Raw genomic sequence first — 20,276 nt, 5'->3', positions numbered from 1 at the left:
GATTTTGCCTCAAAGTTTGAGATGAATTTATTGGGCGATTCTAAAAATTTGAAAATAATTGAAACTTTTTTTTCAGTCAAATATCAATAAATTTCTTTGAAGAATTTTATTACATTTTTCCGCCTTGTGTGTTTATCTTAATTTTCTCATAGCTTTGTGACAGCGCACTGAGAGGTGAAGTTAAGAAGGACATTCTAAATTTCATTTCGAATTAATTTCAAAGTAGCGGAAACTTTTTGATTAACAAAATTATTGGACTTTACGTACCATAATGCGGAGTTCAGATGATGTCCAACAATAATAATGTAAATAATAATTACAAAAATAATGTAAGAACTTCCTTTATAGCTTCTGTAGTTGAGTGATAACTTATCAAAACAAAATATAAAAACCATAAAAGCAACAGCTAAAAGGATTAAAGACTCTTTAAATAGGGATGTCTTAGCCCAACTTAAAATTAGCTTTTAGTAAAATTGACCAGCTTAGTGTTTTAGTGGGCTAATTGTCTGTTTCCAGGCTAGCAAAAATCAAACTGCGAGACATTTGTGAGGCGCACTGTTGCAAAACAGCATGACAAATTACTGACTTTGGTTCACAGGTATTTGCTAATCTGAATATTCTGAGTGTTGTGGGGAGGGAAACAGGGAGCAGTTAGAGACGGTCTAGTAGAACTTAGAATTTAGACTGTCATATTAAATTGAGGGAACCGAATTTGATAAAATTTTGAGTGAGATGCTCATTATGGTTCCATTAGCTTCCAATATTTGAAAACAGCTTCTACATTACTGGCAATAAAAAAGCAGGATGAATATTAAAAAGTGTTTTTCTTTTTGGCCAGAGCGAATATTAGCTGAGAAAAAAAAACAAAAAAATTTTACATCGCCATCGCCTCGGAACTCGATTTGATTGGTTGAATTTTTAAAACATTTTTTACCACTTTGTAATAGCAGAAATACGCAAAAAATCATATAACTCAAACCTTGAAGGATGGTATGACGCGTATAATTTTTATTAGACTTCACTGCGTTTTATGACTTTCAGATCTATTTGATTTCATTTATTTATTGTGAAATAAACTCTTTGAATTTGACCCGAAAATATGATGCCATCCTTGGTCAATTAACCTTTGATAAACAGGAAGATTTATTCAAAATATACAATGATAGGAATTTGTCGAAGCGGTATATTTTCATTTAGTAGCCAACTTTTTTCCAGTGAAGGTAATTTTTAGTGAAAGTAATTTTCAGGTAATTTTCAGAGCACCGTTTCATATCTTTATTCTTTTTTCTCATTTGCTTGTATTAATCGATTAACTGCATGATTTTCTCTGCATGTCACAGCATTTCAGATTTAATAAAAAAATCATAAAAAAGAACGGAATACAAGACCTACTTACTACACCAAAATAATCAAAGAGGTGTCTCAACTCAATCCACTTCAATGGCTTTGATGTTATGATTTAAAACCTGGAATTTGACATTTAATGAATTTTTAAGAAAGCGTTGGACGATTAAGGTAGGGTTGAATGTTTCAGGGAGGGTTGATTTCAAAAAAAAATAAACCTTTTCTGAATTTTAACTTTTGACCTAAATATGACACTAACTCATCGCTCACTTTTTTTTGCGTATATCACAGCTATACATAAAAAAACTAAATCTAAGGTCAAAAATTTCCGTGATAGCAAATATATTCAAGAAAAAGCTACAAAGAGTCATACACTTTCAAATTTTGTTTGGATAGCGGTTCTAATTTGAGTTAAGTCTATGAACCCCTTGCAAAAGGCTCCATGATAACTCATGGCGTTTTTGAAAAAAAGGCTCAAATGAATTAATTATAAATGAAAAAGTTCACCTAATCTTAAGAAACATTCATCAATAGAAGAAGTTCACTTTTAGAGGACAATAATCAATAATTAAGTCAACTTCCTTAAAACAAAACTTTACAGTTTGTCTCGTTGACTTTACTTCAATAAAATTCGGGACCTTCATTGTTTTCATAGATCTTTTTCTGAATAATTTATAAGCAAAAAGCTGCCAAAATTGACCGTCCACTTCATCAGTGCGCAATTATTAGCAAGGATAGCCGGCTACTGTGCAGGTAGCACATAACTGTTTCGACCCTAGACTTAAAAAGTACAAGAAAAAGTTTTTCAATTAGTGTCGTTTTTGCTGCGTTGCGTGATAAAGGATCCGAACAAAGCTAGAACTTAGACATATTCAACAGTCATAGAACAACAGACAAACTGAAAAACAAATTGTGTGGAAAAATTAGTCGAAAAGCCAAAAAAATATATCTAAATTTTTTTAATTTGAAATCTTAATAAGTTTGAATTTTGTAAGATTTTGATCCTGAGATGGCGCTAAAAACTCCAATAACTAATTTTATATAAATAAAAATGAAAACTGAAGGCTTAAATTAAACATAAGTAAGCTAATGTATAAAATCCCGGAACTGTAGACAATGGCGACAATTTTTTAAAGTCGTTCGAATTACCCGATTTTAATGGTTTGAACAACAACACAGAAAAAATGAAGCCAATTCTTCTTATACTTTTTATGGGAAAATCATTCAACTCCAATAATCAAAATTAAAATTGTAACCGCTTCAACCTAGAAAATTATACTCAATTAATGCTTTTTTATGATCATTTTTTCGGCATATAACTGCTTATTAGTAACTTCAACATTTCAAGCGAGAATAATACCAATCTATTTAGGAATAAAAAAGCAAGCTCTTAATTCTTTAATGTTATCCTTAATACACCATGATTTGGTTGGGGTCACACTGAATCAAACCTAAACGAAATTTGAGAGAAAAAAATTACAAACTTCTAATTAGTGCTACGTTTTCTTCTTCTGCACGTTTCCGTTTTTTAGGTGTTTCGAACCTGAGTTACAGGTGTTCAAAGCAACAATTCTATTTCATAAAAATGGGTTTTTGCCGGATTGATTGGTCTTGCCTTCAAAATCAACTCATCTAAGCAGCGCTTTTTTCCAAAAATTTCTTCTGTCACCCAATTTCTGCCGATTTTATCGAGGAGTACACGTTCAACGTTATGGGCGACTCCCTCTTAGAAGCCGCCGTTATTAGACTAAAAAGTGATGGGCGTACAGCGGCACGCAACGAAAAATTGAGAGACCATCACACATTTGGTGGTGTCTAGTGATGACACATCCTCGAGCTGTACAGCCCTGGTGAAGAAGTAAGTGAAAGCAGAACCGTATCTTTCCTCAGCTCTCCTTCAATTGGCTGCCATTTTTTCTATTATTGCGAAAGTTACTCCAGACGCCCAACTTTGGTACAATGAGTTGTATGGTCAAATTTGAGGAAATTTCGGTTTAATGCTAATTTTTGGCTGGATGTGATTAAACTGACATAGGCGGATCAAAATGTGGATGCTCCGGATTCCAAAACTTGAGTAAAAAAGCAATATTTCGACAAATAAATCCAAATATTGATGCATTTCAATCAATCATTATATCAACCACTTTGTGTCCCATCAAAATTCAAAGCAAGTTCTCAAACCACTGGTAATTATCTTTGAGACAGATTGCTTCTTGGGGCTAGACTGAATCAAGTAATTTTGCTCTATTCCTGGATCTACATTTTTAATGTTAAAAGTATTAGAAACAGTTAAATGCGACCACACCTTGGTTATATGTTCTTAAGAATTTCATTCTGGGGGACTAGAAACCGGTTTACCGCAGTTCTTACCGGTGTACTGGCGGCAACCGTTCTAGCCATTATATTATGAAACCAGGCGTTTAATTACTTTTCGTCCAATCAAATTGCTTTTTTTTTCTTGCTTTCAAATTTTTTGCTGCAAATTTAAACATGATTTGCGTACGCTCTTTACTGCGCAGAAATTTCCAAATATCCTTCATGAGAAAATGTTATAATGAAAATTTCGAAAGTTTTTTTTTATTTTTTTACTTTTTGTGCGGTGGATATGAGCTGATAATTATATAAGCAAAAGTTTCGCGTACGAACAACTAAAATTGGCGTCAAGATTGACGTCGGCAGATCAAAATGTGTCCGTTCTTTATTTCACACTATTTCGAAAAAAAAATCGACAAATTTTCTAAAATCGCGAAAAAAAATTTCAATCAGTCATAACATCAGCCATTTTGTGTCCAAACAAAAATTAAAGTAAGTTCTCAAACCACTGGTGTTGATTTTTGAGACAAATTGCTTTTACTGGGGGCCAGACTGAATAAAGTTTTTTGGTTCTATTTCTGAATCTACATCTTTCAGGTTAAATGTACTAAAACGGTTAAGCGCGACTATACCTTGATTATAGATTTTTGAGAAATGCATTATGGCTGACTGGAAACCGGCTAACCGCCGTTCTAGCCATTGTACTGTAAAAAACGCGGTTTTTATTACTTTTATCATTTTGCATTTTTTTCTTGCTTACAATCCTTCTGCAGCAAAAATTAAACATGATTTGCCGAGCACAAAAATTTCCGGATAGCATTAAAAAAAATGAGAAAAATTTAAAAGAAACTTTTTAAAAAATTGTTTTTCTTTTTTGTGTGTGGTGGATGTTTCAATTAACGTAAAAGGATATGATTTGACTATGGTTGAACATATTTGGCTTCAAAAATAGCTTAACGATACAAAAAAATCTATAACTTTTTTTGTTTTTCCACAGATTGTTTTGAAGACCCAGATTGTTTTGTGGAGCGAATTTTCAAAATGTTGTTAGGAGTGAAAATGATAGACGAAATAGTAAGAAACGGTCAAAAAATGTGTTCCTTTGGCGCGTGCTACCTAAAATTTAGTCCATATTGACGCCAAAGACGCCTTCAGAAACTTTTTGGACCGTTTGGTTGAAAATTGATAGTAAAACTGTACCGAAAGGAAAACCCTTTGGGTGACGAAGGAGTAAAATTCGCTTCCTTGTATACCCCACCCTGTCGACCCAAAAGTTTCAGCTTTGCACTATTTTGAGATATTCATTTTTGGCTGACGGACCCTAACTGTTTTTTGTTGTTTTTTGTGGGTGGTATATATGAGAAGGAATTTTAGAAGCACGAGTTTTGACTATGATTGACTACAATTGGCTTCAAAACTGACCTCGGCGGACCAAAACGTGTCCACTCTATATATATTTACTTCACACTCTTTCAAAAAAAACAATATTTCGATAAAATTTTCTAAAAACGGGACTGCACTTTGCTTATACTATTTTTAAAGGTGCAATATGGGTGACTGGAAACCGGTTTAGTGGAGTAAAAAGGCATCATACTGTGAAACCACTGTTTTAATATCTAATGGTTCAATCATTTTGCTTTTTTGTTGCTTACAATCTCTCTGCAGCAGAGACAAATTTAAACATGATTTACCGACGCTGTGTACTGCACAAAAATTTCCGAATATCATTTATGAGAAAAATTTAAATAGATTTAAAAACTAAAAAATTTTTTCAATTATCCACAGAATTGTTTGGAAGGGCTGATTGAGTCTTCAGAAATTTGTAAAAACATTTGATTGGTTTAAAAGTAAGTTATTCTGATGAAAAATTGTGAGTCGTTTTGCTCGCTCGATCTAAGAACTGTGTTTTCTACAATCTAGAAATGTTTTATTTGAAAGGTTTGAAAATGATCAAGCAGCCAATCTGATTCAGCCAGCGATAAAAAAGTTATAAGACTTCGACATTAGTACAAAGTTTCTTTTTTTCCAACCAAAGTCGAAAATAAAAGTGCTACTTTTGGTGGCACTTTTGAATTTGTAAGCTGCTCTAGCGGTGCTATATTATATGTACTTTGAAATTTGGTCGGTAAGATATTAACACAGCTGATGCCTTTTTATTTCATCAAAAGAACCAAAAGTTATCTGTTTTAAACAGCAGTACAAGGATAAAAAGCCCGATTTCTTTTCCAACTCATTGTTTTTTTTCAATTTTCTTTGAAATGGTTTTAGGCATTTTAATTTATATGCATGCAAGTTTGTGTTTTTTTGTGTGTTTGGTGCTACTATATGTAGCTGCGTTGTTGGTGGCTAATTTTTGGGGATTTAAGCCTTCGTGGCTGATTGGCCAGTGCTTGAGATTGAAATATGCTAGGTCACAGATTCCAATTCGACTGGTAGCAAAATTTTTGCAAGTTCGAGGCCTATTTCTTCTTTTTTGTATTTCACTTGATAGAGCTGCTTTTTGGTTGTGTTCTCGCAAGTGTTTGCTAAGCGCAGCTTCACATATGTGTGTTTTTTTTGTGATACCTTATTTTGCGTGGGAAAAACTAACATAAAATTGATGAGAAATACTTAAAAAGAGAATTACTTAGAGCATTAACACATTCAGTTGTTGGAACAGTGCGGATCTAGGGTTTTCTTGAGGGGGCAGATTTTCAAAAAAAATTCGACCTTTTCGTAGACTTTTTTTGAGGTCGACAAAATTGATTTTCCTGGCACTCCCAGAACATAAATTAAAACCCTAATTTGACCAGAAAAAACCAGATCAGAAAAAAACAGGTGAAAAAACGTTATTCGGCATTCTTAGGAGGATTTTGAAAAAAAATGCGTTGTTTCGGCGCGTACTACCCAAATTGGATGTCATTAAATGTTAAATTGGGGGACCCTTGGTTTGGCGAGGGGAACGAAACCCGAGGGAGGGAAGAGGCGTCCCTTCAAGCCCAAAACCCCTATATCCGCCCAAGGTCGGATCATAAATAGCTCTGAAAAAAAAACACAGTTTTCCAAAATTTGTTTTTATCTTTTTGCTCAAAGTTTTGTTTACAACAGAACATTTCTATTCAATAATTTGATCAATTGTTTCGTTTTTATCGTCATATTACCATTTTTAAAATTATTTTCACTAATTCAAAATTTGTTCCTTAAAGAAGAAAAAGTTTGTCCAATGAATGATGATGGACGCATTGAATTCAGATAGTTTTGCACAAAAACTAGATGTTAAAAATTAAGGTGAATGCAATCAAGTAGAATTGAAACCCTTCAGCCTTGATGCTGGCTGGCTGCGATGAAAAGTTTCCAAAGCCGTTTCACATTGCAAGAAAATTATTGGAAACTTTCTGTAATAATTACAAGTTTTTGTAATAAAGCCTCCTTCTTAACCACAAAAAAAAAGATAATCCGAAATTTTTGTGCTAATTCACGAAAAGTTTTTCTGAGGTCGAATAATTGATTTTTTGAGCTCGTTAAAACACAAAAAAGCCATTTGTGATGAAAGTTTAGTAAGGAATTGTCAAAAAATGTGTTCTTCAAAAACTTTTGATCGTTTGGTTGAAAATGGATAGAAAAATAGTACTAAAATGAAGAGCCTTTGGGAGACAAAGGAGTAAATCCTCATGGATTCCACCCCCTGCCGACCCAAAGGGTCCCCCTTTGCACTATTTTGAGATATCTATTTTTGGCTGATATACCCTAAAATTTTTCAAAGGCGTCTGCGAAGAAGTTAATAATTTTAAGGGGGAAACGGGCGCCGAAAAAGCGCAATTTTTTGGTCAAAAAATTGCAAAATATGCCTAAAAACGCCTTTATTGGCCTTTTTTTTCAAAATTAACCTGGGCGCTGAAAATTCGGCCAAAGCAGGGTCTTTTTAAAGCTTTGGGAAAGCTCGGAAAATCTCGGCCTAAAAAATCGCACCCCCACCCTCCCTCGAGAAAACTCTAGATCCGCCCCTGACTATACCTTTTAAGTTTTCAGACAAAAATACATCAGGGAAATAATTGAGAAAACAGTGGTTACCTGAGATGAAGTGAATTTAGAAAGACTGTAATAAATTTAGTAGTTTGAGATTAATTAATGACTTTATTGCAACTAACTGGTGCAAAAATAAGTTCTGCTAGACACTGATAAAAAAATAAAGAGCACCCATACATCAAAAACCACAGCCGCACAACTCCTTTCATACTGTCATTGAAAAATGCTAGATGTAACCAATTTTCAATATGAGAATTGTAATAAAAGCTTTTTATAAAGATTAGAATTTACTAATCAAGAGTTAAAAGCTGCTTTGGGCAAAACAAAAGATAAATACAATTATTTTCTAGTCAAAAACGTGTGAACAATATAAGTTAATTTTTGAGGGAAAAGTAATCAACATTTTACCTATTATGGGAGGTGTGTGTCTAGCTTAACCCCGTTTTGTTTATGGCAACGCCAAAATTATACATTTTTGAGACAATTCAAACCCACACTGAAGGTTCATGGGATAGTAATCGATTATATTGGATTTTCATTGTCACACTCTATAAATCCATTTAATAAAATCTATCGGTGTGTTGTTTTCATTTTTTCATAAAAATGTTAAGCTTATGTTAGTTATTTTGTTCTCTCGCTAAAATTCAACTTTTTCCCAATTTCAATTGTGTTCATGAAAATTTATAAAAAATCATGTATTTTTGTTTTAATTTATTTTGAGTTTTATTTCCCAAACCCGTGTTCATCTCGGGAAAGGAGAGGGAGATGGAGGGAACAGTAGGGAACTTTAGGGGGGTGTAGGGGGGGGGGCGATGTGTGGGGGGGGGGGAGTTGAAAGGACTATCAAAAAATTCGAAATTTTAGTCGATTTTTTTAAAACATCGGATCAGTTGATTTCCCGAGCACTCCCACAACACTAAAAAGAACGTATTCTGACCAAATTTTTATTGCTGCAGCGAGATTTCTTGAAAAAAATTAGTCAACTGTTTTTGCTGTTTTTGAGCACCTTTTGAAAAGTTACTAAATTTTGGCCCCTTCAAAACTACTACATATAGGCTGCTCCTGGATGAACGTGTTGTTCGAGTTTTGCAGAAAGTTACAAAAATTAGAATCAGTATTTACATGAATTTGATGTACAAAAAATAATCTATTATATTGAATACAAAAATGGATTAAAATCTATTATAATGAATTTTAGGTGATTTTTTTTCGAAATAATCGATGAAAATGGATAAAAAATCCTTTACGCTGTCTAAATTCGCCATAATAATAGATTATATGGACAACATTTAGTCAACAAGAATCCGTTATAATCGATTTTTATCCATGAAATTTCGGTGCCGGAAATTAACTTGATTATAATCCATTTGAACTTTTTTTCTTAAATATCTTGCAAGTTTTCTGCAAAGTTTCCTGCTTTTTCTTCTCAAATCTACTGGCATTCGACATCCGTCACATTTTAAATTCAGGACTTCTCAATTTTAACAACCAAGCTGAAAACGCCCAAATATACACCCAACCCACATTTACCGCACACCTACCCTGCCCCCCACACATACGCCTACACAAACCTACCCCCCTCCCACCTACCACAAAACCTACCCTACCCCCTACCATCTACCCCTTCCCTCTCCCACAGCTACTTGACACCCCGCATCCAGTTTCAAGCGTTAATAATCGATTATAATATAATTTTAGTACCAATCTTTCAAAAATTGAGTAAAAAATGATTTCAATCAATTAATAATTGCTAAGACATTATAATCGATTATTTTTATCCAATTTTCTAATTTAGTTAATTTGCAGAAAAAATCCATTATAATCGATTATAATTGATTATAATCCTTCTGTTTACCCATTTTGTCTTCGACCTTGCACCTGAATTGTTTATATTTTTTTGCTTTTTGTATACGTTGGTTTATTTGAAAAATGAGAAAATTGTTTCAACAGTTTTCAATTTGTTTTAACAGTAATCAAATTTATAATGTTTTTTTTTGTGTCATTTCTTCTTGAGTCATTTCTTCATTTCTTTAAGTTTTTTCACCACCAATTTTGTCATTTCTTTTTTAAGTTTTTTCACTACCGAAGTATCAGCACACAACTTTAGTTTCATGATTTATTTAGGAAATTTATATTTAATCTATCGCGGGAGTCTTTCATCTAATTTGAAGGCATCTCTATGAAACTTTATTTTTCGTGGTGAGTCTTTGTGTTCAGATGAACCAAAGAATGACAGGTATCTCAATTTTAGAGAGTATTGACAGAAAAAAGGATTACAATCTATTATAACAGATTATAATATATTATAAAAGATTATTAGAGATTTATGGAAAAAATATAATCAATTATAAGTGATTATAATTGATTATATTGTCACGAAAGTAATATTATTATAATGGATTATAAATCATTTAAGCATCTAAAACTGGCGCTCATACATTACGAGGCCAAACTGTGCATTCTGTGCACTGTAGGCGTATTTCACAACAGGCTCAAATCAGATTTGTCGCGGAATCCGCAACATAGCTACTTTTCTATCTTCTTTGCTGTTTTGGATTCCACAAAAAAATACATAAAACACTGTACCGTTCAAAATTGCCAAAAAAAGCGAATTTGCGGAATCCGCAACCGTATTTGCGGAATCCAGAACAGTTTGTGGAATCCACACACAAAAACGAGACATGTGCAAAGTTGAATTGAGCTGTTGCGGAGCCCGCAACTGTAAGCGGAGTCCGCAAACTGTAAGTAGAATCCGCATTTGGTTTTCGGATTCCGTTTACATATATGTATGTGTAGTAGCTTTCAAAAACTATATCTTTTAATTACTACGTTGATCAGCTACCAGTTGGAAAGCCAAATGTTCGATCTCAATTCTTGTCAAACACCCATTTTCTATCTCAATTCCTGACAAACATACGCAACTTCGATCTCATCTTAATTCCTGTCAGACATACCCAGCTTCAATCTCACTTCCTACAAATTTTAACTTCGATCTCAACTCCTGTCATCAATCTCAATTCCTCTAAACTTATTCATCAGTTCATTTCAAGCCATTCAATAAAAATAAAAGTTTCAGTTTGGCCATTTTGAAATATTTTGAAAATGCAAAACCAGAACAGAATTTAATAAGGCAACATTTTCAGGACTTTGTTTTCGTGTTTTTGAACTTAAAGTTTAAATCTGCTGTAATTCATATTTGGTAATTTTTATCTAAAACTAATTTACTCAAATTAATTGAATAGATCATTTACTCCTTGTGACCAAAATGAATTGAATTCACGCTGCCAAATACTGAATCTCCAATACAAAGTCGCAATTACTGAATTTCAATTACTGAATCCCAAATACTGACCTAATTTGGCGATATCTCAATCCAATAATAAATCAACCCAAATACCGAACTAACCCAATGAATTTATTCGGTGTTTTGTTTCCAAAACTATGATCCCGAAAACTGCTTGCAAATACTTAAGTGTGACATTCACCGATTTATCGTTGACCACTGTTTTGAGATTTGTTCGTGGATTCCGCTGACAATGGTTAAATCCTTGCTTTGAAATTCCGCAAGTGCTTATGCAAGTTCAGTAATAAACAAATTTTTAAACTCTTTACAATTTTCGGATTCCGCTTTCAACTTTTGCGGATTCCACCTACATTTGCGGATTCCACTAACATTTTGCGGAATCCACTTACAATTGAGGAATCCCGAACAACTAGCTATATTTGCTTGTTGCGGAATCCGCAACAAATTAAATACGCCGACAAATTTTACGTTACAAGTATATGTACGCGGAATCCACGTAAATCTTTTAAATGGAATCCACTTACATTTTGGAACATGTTTAAATACTTGTCTCTGAAATCCAGGAACATGCAGACACAAAATTGTGTGCCTATCCAGTGCACAGTTTGGCCTCGTTATGTAAATAATTATAATTTTGATAAAAGTATATATTATAATTGTAATATTATCGATTATTTTCTCTTTTTACTGAGTGCGGGACCCACCGTAGATTTCAAAAACCTTTTGATGCGCTATTACTCTATATGTCAACTGTTTTTCGAAGGACAAAAAATGAACTACTTTACAAAACAAATGTGCGTTCTGATAATTTATGGAGCAATGCAAGTCGTAATTTTCGATACACTGAAAAAATGTTCGTCCGACACACATTCACAGAAAATTGGAAAAAAATATAGCTCTTTTTCCTCCCCCCCCCCCCCACCTCACGCCAGTTTCAACTTATTAGTGTAACGAGTGGTTTTACGATGTTGAGTATTAAAACCAAATATGTTTGTCGTGGCCTTATTAGTCTGTATGTAAATTTTCATAAAAATCGGACAATGTGGTCAACAAATTTACATGTAAAAAATAGCAGGTGGGGGAGGGGGAAGGAAAACGAGCCAAAAATATTTATAGAATTTTAAATAACTTTGCGAGAAAAGGTTTGGGAATTATTTAACAAGCATTTTTATCAACCCCTGAACCGTTGACAATTTTATTACGAACTACATGGAGTTTTATATTGGGCTTCTGTCGATCATCAATTATACCTGCGAGGCGTTATATGTATTTTTGCTTCATAAACGCTCCCCAACAAACAATAAACAAGAAATTCTGGATTCAAAAGCAATCTGCACAACCTATTTTTGTTCACAATACATTTTTAAAAAAAGTCTAAAAATAGAAACCAGAAAAGACTGAACAAGTCAGTCTAATTAGTTGTTCCACCTAAAGTAAGCTTAGGTGATGATTAAAATGTTCTGTTAAAGATTATTTGGGCTATGTATTAAGCAATTTAATTTTAAAATTGTGCGTTTTGATACTGGCCCAAGATTCATCGGATCAATTGAGCATTCCCCCCCCCCCCCCTTAATGACCAATTTAGGTATCTTCCCCCCAACCAAAAACAATAAAATGCTACGAAAGACATTTACAAACGCAAGCAGATGGTTGATGTGTTCATAACCAGCAATCAATTGACCTACTGAATTTTTTTTTATATGACCGTCGAGAAAAAATTTTGAAAAAGAAAAACAAAGACGACCATTGCCTCGAGGAAAACTTACCAATATTGGTGTTCTAACTTTGCATATGAATACCAAAAATTTTTCTGCAGCACGTTATTAATGTACGCAATAGCATTTTTTCTTCATGCAAGACAGAAAAAATGTGCCACTTGTCAGTTTTAGTAACTTTTTCAGTCTAAAAATACTTTTTGAGCTTTGGTTTTTTGAGTTTTGGTGTTCCACATTCGTGAGAGAATTGGTTGATGACTTGTTTATATTTAAACTATTTTCGAGTGGTTTCAAACATTCCTCAATTACCTATTGAGCTATCTCCCCCACCCCATGTGACAATGGGGGGGGGGGTTGCTCAATTGATCCGATTGATTTTTTATCATAGAGTAGCTTCAGACAGAGAGTCAACCGTCTGTTTGTCACGCTATGCATTTCGGCTGAATAGCTTCATGCAACTTTTTATTCCGATACTGATTTTTTTCTTAATAAAGTGGTAATATAAATGAAACTTCAAAAGTCGCGCCAATCCGGGGTGTTCAGAACAGTTTGAAAGCTTAAAATTTTTATAAGTGAAAGTTTTCTTAAGCTATTCAACGTGCCATTCCTTCAGTGCATCTCTAAACACAACACGGTTAATCATCTGCAGGAGTGTGCCGTATTGTTTCTTCGGGTTGTTCCCGTAGTTGTTGTTAATGCTGTAGTTGTTCGTTTGCAAATTTCACGTAGCCAAATAGGGTCAGTTAACACGGTGTTCTAAATATCCTGGCGGAGAAAAGATCGGGATAGTGAAGAAAAGAAAATCTGACTGCTCAAGGAAACTGGGCCGACATTTCTATTTTTAAATGAAACTTGCACTAAATTTTCCTCCTTGAGGTATTAGTTCATTCGAATATTCGTCACAACAAAAACGTCCACACTGTGTTTCTGGCTCATAACACTATCACATTTGGTGATAAGCAACACTTGTATAAGATATACTACTGCTTTGAGTTAGGTTAGTCATTTGAACTCAACCAAGAGGTCGCCAATAAAACCCGTTTAAAGGTTCCTTCAAGCGATGTTGATAATGTTTTTGGAGAAATCATCTAATTTCGTCACTGATGTTGCCTCAATCGAACCTCCGGATAAAGGATTCCCGACTGGGATCAGTTCAGTTCTCTTACAACGCATAAAACGACCATTGCGTTCAAGCTAAGGCTACTGCCGTCACATACATCCTTTCGATGTACAAACCTTCAGATTACTAATCTTCGTGAGTCTAATATTGCGGAAAAAAAGCTCATACACCTTACTCCAACGGACTCATTTCTTGCCAAATTGAAATTACTTACCTCTGGCAAACACTTAGGAGCAACAGCATGATAGCCACGCAATCTCAGTTTCTCGTTTCAAACCACTGACCGAATAATACGTTTAGTTGACATCAATTTTGATTTCGCAAATTGTTTGGAGCCGGCATACATTAGTAAGGTTAACCTTAGCTGGGAATCGCCACCGTAATAGTAGTCATCAAGGGTTGGAATACATGCTCTCAGTCATCAACTTAAAAAACGCCATAATTGGGATGCGTCGATTGCTAAGTCTACTGAAACCCATTGCGTTACATGTCGAAAGCGGAAAGCAAAAACGGTCAAATCGAATATGGCCAATTTACTACTCAAACAGCTTGGTTATAAGTAATCGCTATTTTCATGCACTGCTGTGAACTACTTCAAGTCATATAGCGTTTCAAAACACTAGAGTACTGAAAAAAATGGGGTGTTCTTTTCAATTGCCTCAAGACTAAGTCTGTACGTTGTACGTTGTGCCATCAAGATATAACAGTACAAAGCGGAAAAAAGTTTCGATTTTTTTTAAATTTATTTTTATCTTTATTAATCAAACTTTAGATGTAAATTTCTTTCTATGTTGCTCTAATAAAAATTTTTGTGATTTAATTTAATTTTTCTGCCAAATGAAACTGTGTAAAATGGTTTTTTTTACTGCTCCAATTTTTTTTCTATCAAAGAATTCAAACTTGCTTTGAAGTAAAGCGTTGCTCCTATATCTGTTATTTAAATTTTGTTTGGTTCCCTTGCACACTCATGAAGCAGATAAACGAACAATTTTGAAATTTTGTTTGTTGTGAAAAGCTACAAAGTGGCGTGTTGAAAAATGCTCTGGAAATTGGATATTTATGTATGTTAATCTTCTTTTGTATACGTTTAGTTCCCATCAACAATGACACCAGAACAAATAGATTTGCGAAAAAAACGGTAGCATCCAAAACCACAAAAGGTATAATTTTGGCAAATTGTAATATTTTTTGTTCATTCAACTATGAAAAGACCAAAGCTTAGAAAACAAAGATAGCCAGTTACTGTGCAAGTAGCTTAGAGTTTTCCGACTATAATCCAAGGAAATACAAAAAAAAACTTTTCAAATAGTGTCGTTTGTACTGCATGGTGCGAAAAATTATGCACAAAAGTAACTAAAACATTTGGCATTCAGTGGAAAAAACCAATTGTAAAACAATTTTTATTTAAAAAAATTGACCATAAAAATATCGTTAAAATTTTCAAACGTTTTTTGGCAGTAAGGTTTTGAATTTTAAAGATTTTGATTCACAAGTTGGCGCTGAAAAACTCCAAAAATTAAATCTATATAAAAAAATATTTTTACGGCTTAAATTAAGCAGAAATAAGCTGTTGTAAGCCTGCATAGTCCTTCAAATTTTTTGCACATCTTATCAGCTTGAAATTAAATTAAAGGTCTAAACTTTTAAACTTGTTTTTCTCGACACTGAGAAATTTTTTTCAAAAGTTTTCAGTTTTATCTAAATTATGACTAAAAAGTTTTAGTCTGATTTAATACTCCACTCATTCCGATGATTTTTTGTGTTACTTGATTTTGCGTGGAAAACAAAAAAGAAAAAGAAAAAAAATCACACCCAAATGCAAAGTTTATCCAAAGTTTAGAAAGTGTGGGGAAAATAAGTTTTTTCAACAGTAAAATGACAGAACAAAACTTTGACTGCATTTTGCCAAAAATTTTATCAAAACAAACAAAAATTACTAAAAAAAAATTTAAAAAATTTATTAATTTTCTTTGAAATTTTTGCAGATTTTTTTTCGTTTTTTATTGTGAAAAATGCCCTGAAAAATTTGCCAAAAGCTATTCTTCCTAGACTAAAACTAAGTTTTCAAGTCTTATTTTCGTATTATAAGTCTGTTCGCCCGCATTAATCGCTCGATATAGACCAAAAATCACAACATTTTTTTGATAACGTTTCAATGGGGTTCCACTCACAAATGCAAGTGCTTTATTAAAATATATCACACAACCTTTTCTTTCCAGCCATTATTTGTTTTACCTGAATTTGCGCTGAAAACCAAAAAAAACTAACTAAAAGTCACCGGAATACAAAGTTGCTCACGAATTTTAGTGGTCGGAACAACAAACAGGAACCGCAATTAATGTAAATATTCGCGCAGAAATGTCCTGAAATCGCATAAGTGAATTTGATATTTCTAGAAATAATTGCAAAAGTTTTGGATCGGCAGTTGAATCACAGCTCCAATGAATCATGAGAATACTTTGTATGAGTCCTTTTTGGAACCAAAAAAAGTGTTGTGAACCCATTAGTTAAGTTTAACTCTTCTACAGCACTAGTAGATTTTTATTTTTGTTCACGATATTCTATTGACATCAAAACATCCTTAGGTTTCATGCTTGATCTTGTAAAAGCCATTAGCTGACAGAAAAACTCGAGATTTATCACGTGTTGAGTCAAGAAAAATATAGAGTAAGTGTTGAATTAGCTGTTTGTTCACGGCGTTTAATTTGTCAGTTTCACTGATTCAAGCTGCTTCCTCCGTCCACATTTATTATCTGGCCCGTGACAAAATCACTTTCCAACAGAAACTTCAAAGCTGACAAAATTGACTCGACGTTTCCGAACTTCTTGAAGACGTTTTTGCTGATTGCGACAGCTGAACTTTCGATTCCAGGAGGCGCAGGAAAAATAGCCCCGGGAGAGATCCCGTTCACACGTATTCCATAACTTTCGCCCAATTCTTTAGCCATGCATTGAGTGAGAGAAATAATGGCTGCCTTTTAGTAGGTTGATTATTATTACAATAGCTGGTCTCAAATTTTGAACCTCGATATTAATTTTCTGTAAAATTATCTCAAGCTTAATCCTTAGTTTAAGAAAAAAGAAAATGCTATTTAGTTTGCACGTGTGAACTAAATCCCCAAATCTTGCATAGATACTTTGTACAAAAGGTACAAAATTTGTATATACTTAACCACAGCGGATTTAGGGGGAGGGTAACGGGGGCAGGGGTGGACTCCCCCCCCCCCCCTTCTCAGGGATTCGACCCCCTGCCGACCCAAAGGGTTCCCACTTTGTACCATTTTGAAATATCTATTTTTTTTTTGCTAATTAACCCTAACATTTTTCTAAAGGCGCCTAAAAACCTGTCTCAGAAAATCAATTAGGTCGACCTAAAGAAAAAAGTATAATTAGTTTTTTTAGATACCATTTGGCCACTTGGGCGGGGAAGGTTGGACGGGGCGGGGAAGGTTGGAATGGGATGGGGGTGGGGTGTTGGATAATTAACAGAATAGCAAACACATAGTTATAGGGATTACCACTATTGTAATATATGGCCCTTGCCTTGGAGACGCTGTAAGACATGAACCCATGGAGGGGACGCAAGCCATGCACATCGCATAAGTTCACAATGCATCCAATCTTCGAAACCTTCAAATATTTAATCGAACTTTGAATCAGCAGCGCTGGAATTTTGACATTCACTGTCATTTGTTGGTCATAATCTGCTTCGAATAATTGGCCATCCTCTAAGCTAAAACGAAAAGCAAATATACGTAGTATAAAATTCAAAAATGCAGAAAAAACGAAAAGATGTTTTTTTAACGCGGCATAGAAAATTAAGGCTGATTGATTTCTATAGCTCACCTTGAACAGTCAAAAACTCTTATTCTTCGCCAAAAAAACTTGAACCAGAAACAGATTTTGGAGAGCAGCCAAAAATAATTAAAGCTGAAAACAACCGAAGGCTCTTTTAGATTTGAGTTGGATGATAAGGCGTGTTGTAAAGCAGTTAGGTAGACCTTATTCCTGGTGAGGGGTCTAAGCCCTGAAGGTTTTTTTTAACTCCCATCCCTTCAATCTGAAAAAAAAACTTTTTATTTCTTCTATTTTGAAGTGCTTCCCTTCTTAATTTCTAACTTCAACTTTTTCTAACTTCTGCTTTTAATTAAATTTCAGACTCTTTCCACCATCCCCATCCCCTATTTTTTTTCACGCAGCATCATAAAACCAGGGGAAAGGGAGGGCGCTGCGCTGAAAAATTTTGCCTGGTATAGTGATTTAGGAGAGCTCAAAAAGTTGGACTGACTTAAAATAAAAAGGTCGACAAAATTTTCAACTTTTTTTGAAAATCCTGAAAAAGACAATCCCAGATCCGCCCCTTTCGATTTTCCTTCGATTTTATGATTTTCCTGTTTTGATCAAGAGAATATTTATGACTGTCACATGGATGTTTTCAAATACGTTTTCAGCATTATTTTAGCTCAATCAAATTTTACCTTGTGCCATTAAAAACTGAAGCGTTGTTGACTAGGAGGTCGAATTGTCCCCACTTGTTCGCAGTCTCGTCCACCATCTTTTGTACTTCTGAGATGGACGATGAAGCGAAGTTCAACTGATAGATGAAGGCCGAATCTGGTCTAATTTTGCGAAATTATTTCAAATTTAGGCGTGATAATTGGCTGACCAACTTCGGCGAGCAAATAGTTTTTTCTTTTTTCAGTAACGGTAAAATTTTCTACAATCTTTTTGCTAATGGTAAGCCTGTTTTTTAAAGAGTTTTTTGTACTGGCATTGAAGTTTTTTTTGCAAAGGAGCCTTAGATTCTACTATTGAAAATACGAAACGAAGACAATGAAATCATAAGCATCGGAGTAAATTTTATGTAAAAAAGACCATACGAAATATCCCCAGCCAAGATAAAATTATAACAAATATTCCTTACTTTTTTAAAACAATGAAAAAACGTTTTCATGCGAACCCTGACTGAAAGTTTTTTGCATTGCAAAGAACGTCAAACCCACAATTTTTCTAAATGAATCTTGAAAACTGATGTCGGAACGTACACGCGAAAAAAAATGGAGAAGTCAGAAAAATTTTTTTTGGACGCCGCATAAATTTGAATGGATCCCTTGATTGGTTGAGTTCTTCCGCCAACTTTTCTGCGCTGGTTTTGTTTGATGAGTAATGAATACACAGATTGTAATTGTGAGAATGGAGCCACTTGGTAATATGGGTGCCAATTTTACTACAGCCTCCGGTAACTAGGCCAACTGTAGATTTTTGGCTCGTCATCTTTTTGCGGGACAAGTAAAAAGAAAACTGAAATATTTCTGACTCAGGGGGATAAAAAAGGAGCAAAAACAATGTAATTTAGTAGCTTAATTATGTTATGTAATCAGAGCATAAAGTGAAAACTAAGATGAATTATTCAAGCAATTTAAACGTGAACAAGAAAAATGATTAAGTTCAAACGTTTATAATAGAAATATAAATCTTCTAAACCAAATCAGATCTCTTTCAAACCATTTCTTTATCTCACTCACACACGTTTTGTCTTGCTCTGCTCTGTTTGCAGTTACGGCGATAAAGTTGCTTTGTCAATACAGTGCTGATTTATAGTTGTTGGCAGTATTGGTAATGGTGTCCTTGATGGCAACATTCAGGGGCGGATCTAGGATTTTCTCGAGGGGGGGCGGATTTTCAAAAAATTTTCTAAAATTTTGACGACCTTTTTTTTAGGTCGACCATATTGATTTTTCGAGCTCTCCCAAAGCACTGTTTTGCCGCTATTTTGGCTAAATTTTGTGCGCCACAGGCAAATTTTTGAAAAAACAGTCAAAAAAAGCCGTTTTTGGTCACTTTTTGAAAAATTTTGCCAAAAAAAACGCGTTTTTTTGGCGCGCGCTCCCCCTCAAAGTTAGCATATATTAGCGCCAAAGGCGCCCTTAGAAAAATTTTAGGGCCGGTCGGCCGAAAATGGATTTCTGAAAAAGTAACAAAGGAGGACCCTTTGGGTTGGCAGGGGTCAAATCCCTGAGGGAGAGGAGGCGTCCGCACCCCCCCCCCGCCCCCCCTAAATCCGCCCCTGGCAATATTGGTAATGGTTGGCAATATTGGTAATGGTGTCCTTGAGTAATTTAATAGGTCAAAATTATTGTATTTTAGGATATTTAGTTTTTCTAACACACTTTTTACGTGCGGAAAGGAGCGAACCACAGAAATCTGATGTCAAAATGAACAGTTTTAGGTTAAATAACTTCGCTCAGTTTCGTTGACCGAAGAGGATATTGCCAACAGTTTGGCTTAAACTATAAATTATCCGAGCGAAATGCACAAGACTTGAAAACTGAAACGCAATTTTTTCCAACTGGGTTGAAATTAGACAAAAAAAAATGAAGACAAAAGTTGCTTAAAATTTGAGCGGAATTATTGGTTCAGTTTAATTTGCAACACTAGTACCCAAATTTTTACCCAAAAACGAATAATTGGTGGT

At 34.4% G+C, this 20,276-nt stretch overlaps 1 protein-coding gene across 1 annotated transcript; it reads right to left on the bottom strand.

Annotated features, from left to right (window-relative positions):
• Positions 1-16,267: 16,267 nt before the first annotated feature.
• On the bottom strand, positions 16,268-19,344 carry LOC134854407 (pteridine reductase 1-like). The gene is made up of 4 exons (XM_063870644.1): positions 18,914-19,344; positions 18,280-18,422; positions 17,345-17,534; positions 16,268-16,776 (listed from the first exon to the last, which is right to left on the bottom strand). The coding sequence occupies exons 1-4, from the start codon at positions 19,073-19,075 to the stop codon at positions 16,516-16,518; spliced, it is 756 nt and encodes a 251-aa protein (XP_063726714.1). The 5' UTR covers positions 19,076-19,344; the 3' UTR covers positions 16,268-16,515.
• Positions 19,345-20,276: the final 932 nt, after the last annotated feature.

Source organism: Symsagittifera roscoffensis, chromosome 9 (genome assembly GCF_963678635.1).
Source record: "Symsagittifera roscoffensis chromosome 9, txSymRosc1.1, whole genome shotgun sequence".
In the NCBI taxonomy this organism is placed as follows: Eukaryota; Metazoa; Xenacoelomorpha; order Acoela; family Convolutidae; genus Symsagittifera; species Symsagittifera roscoffensis.
This window is presented reverse-complemented; position numbering and strand designations above follow the sequence as displayed.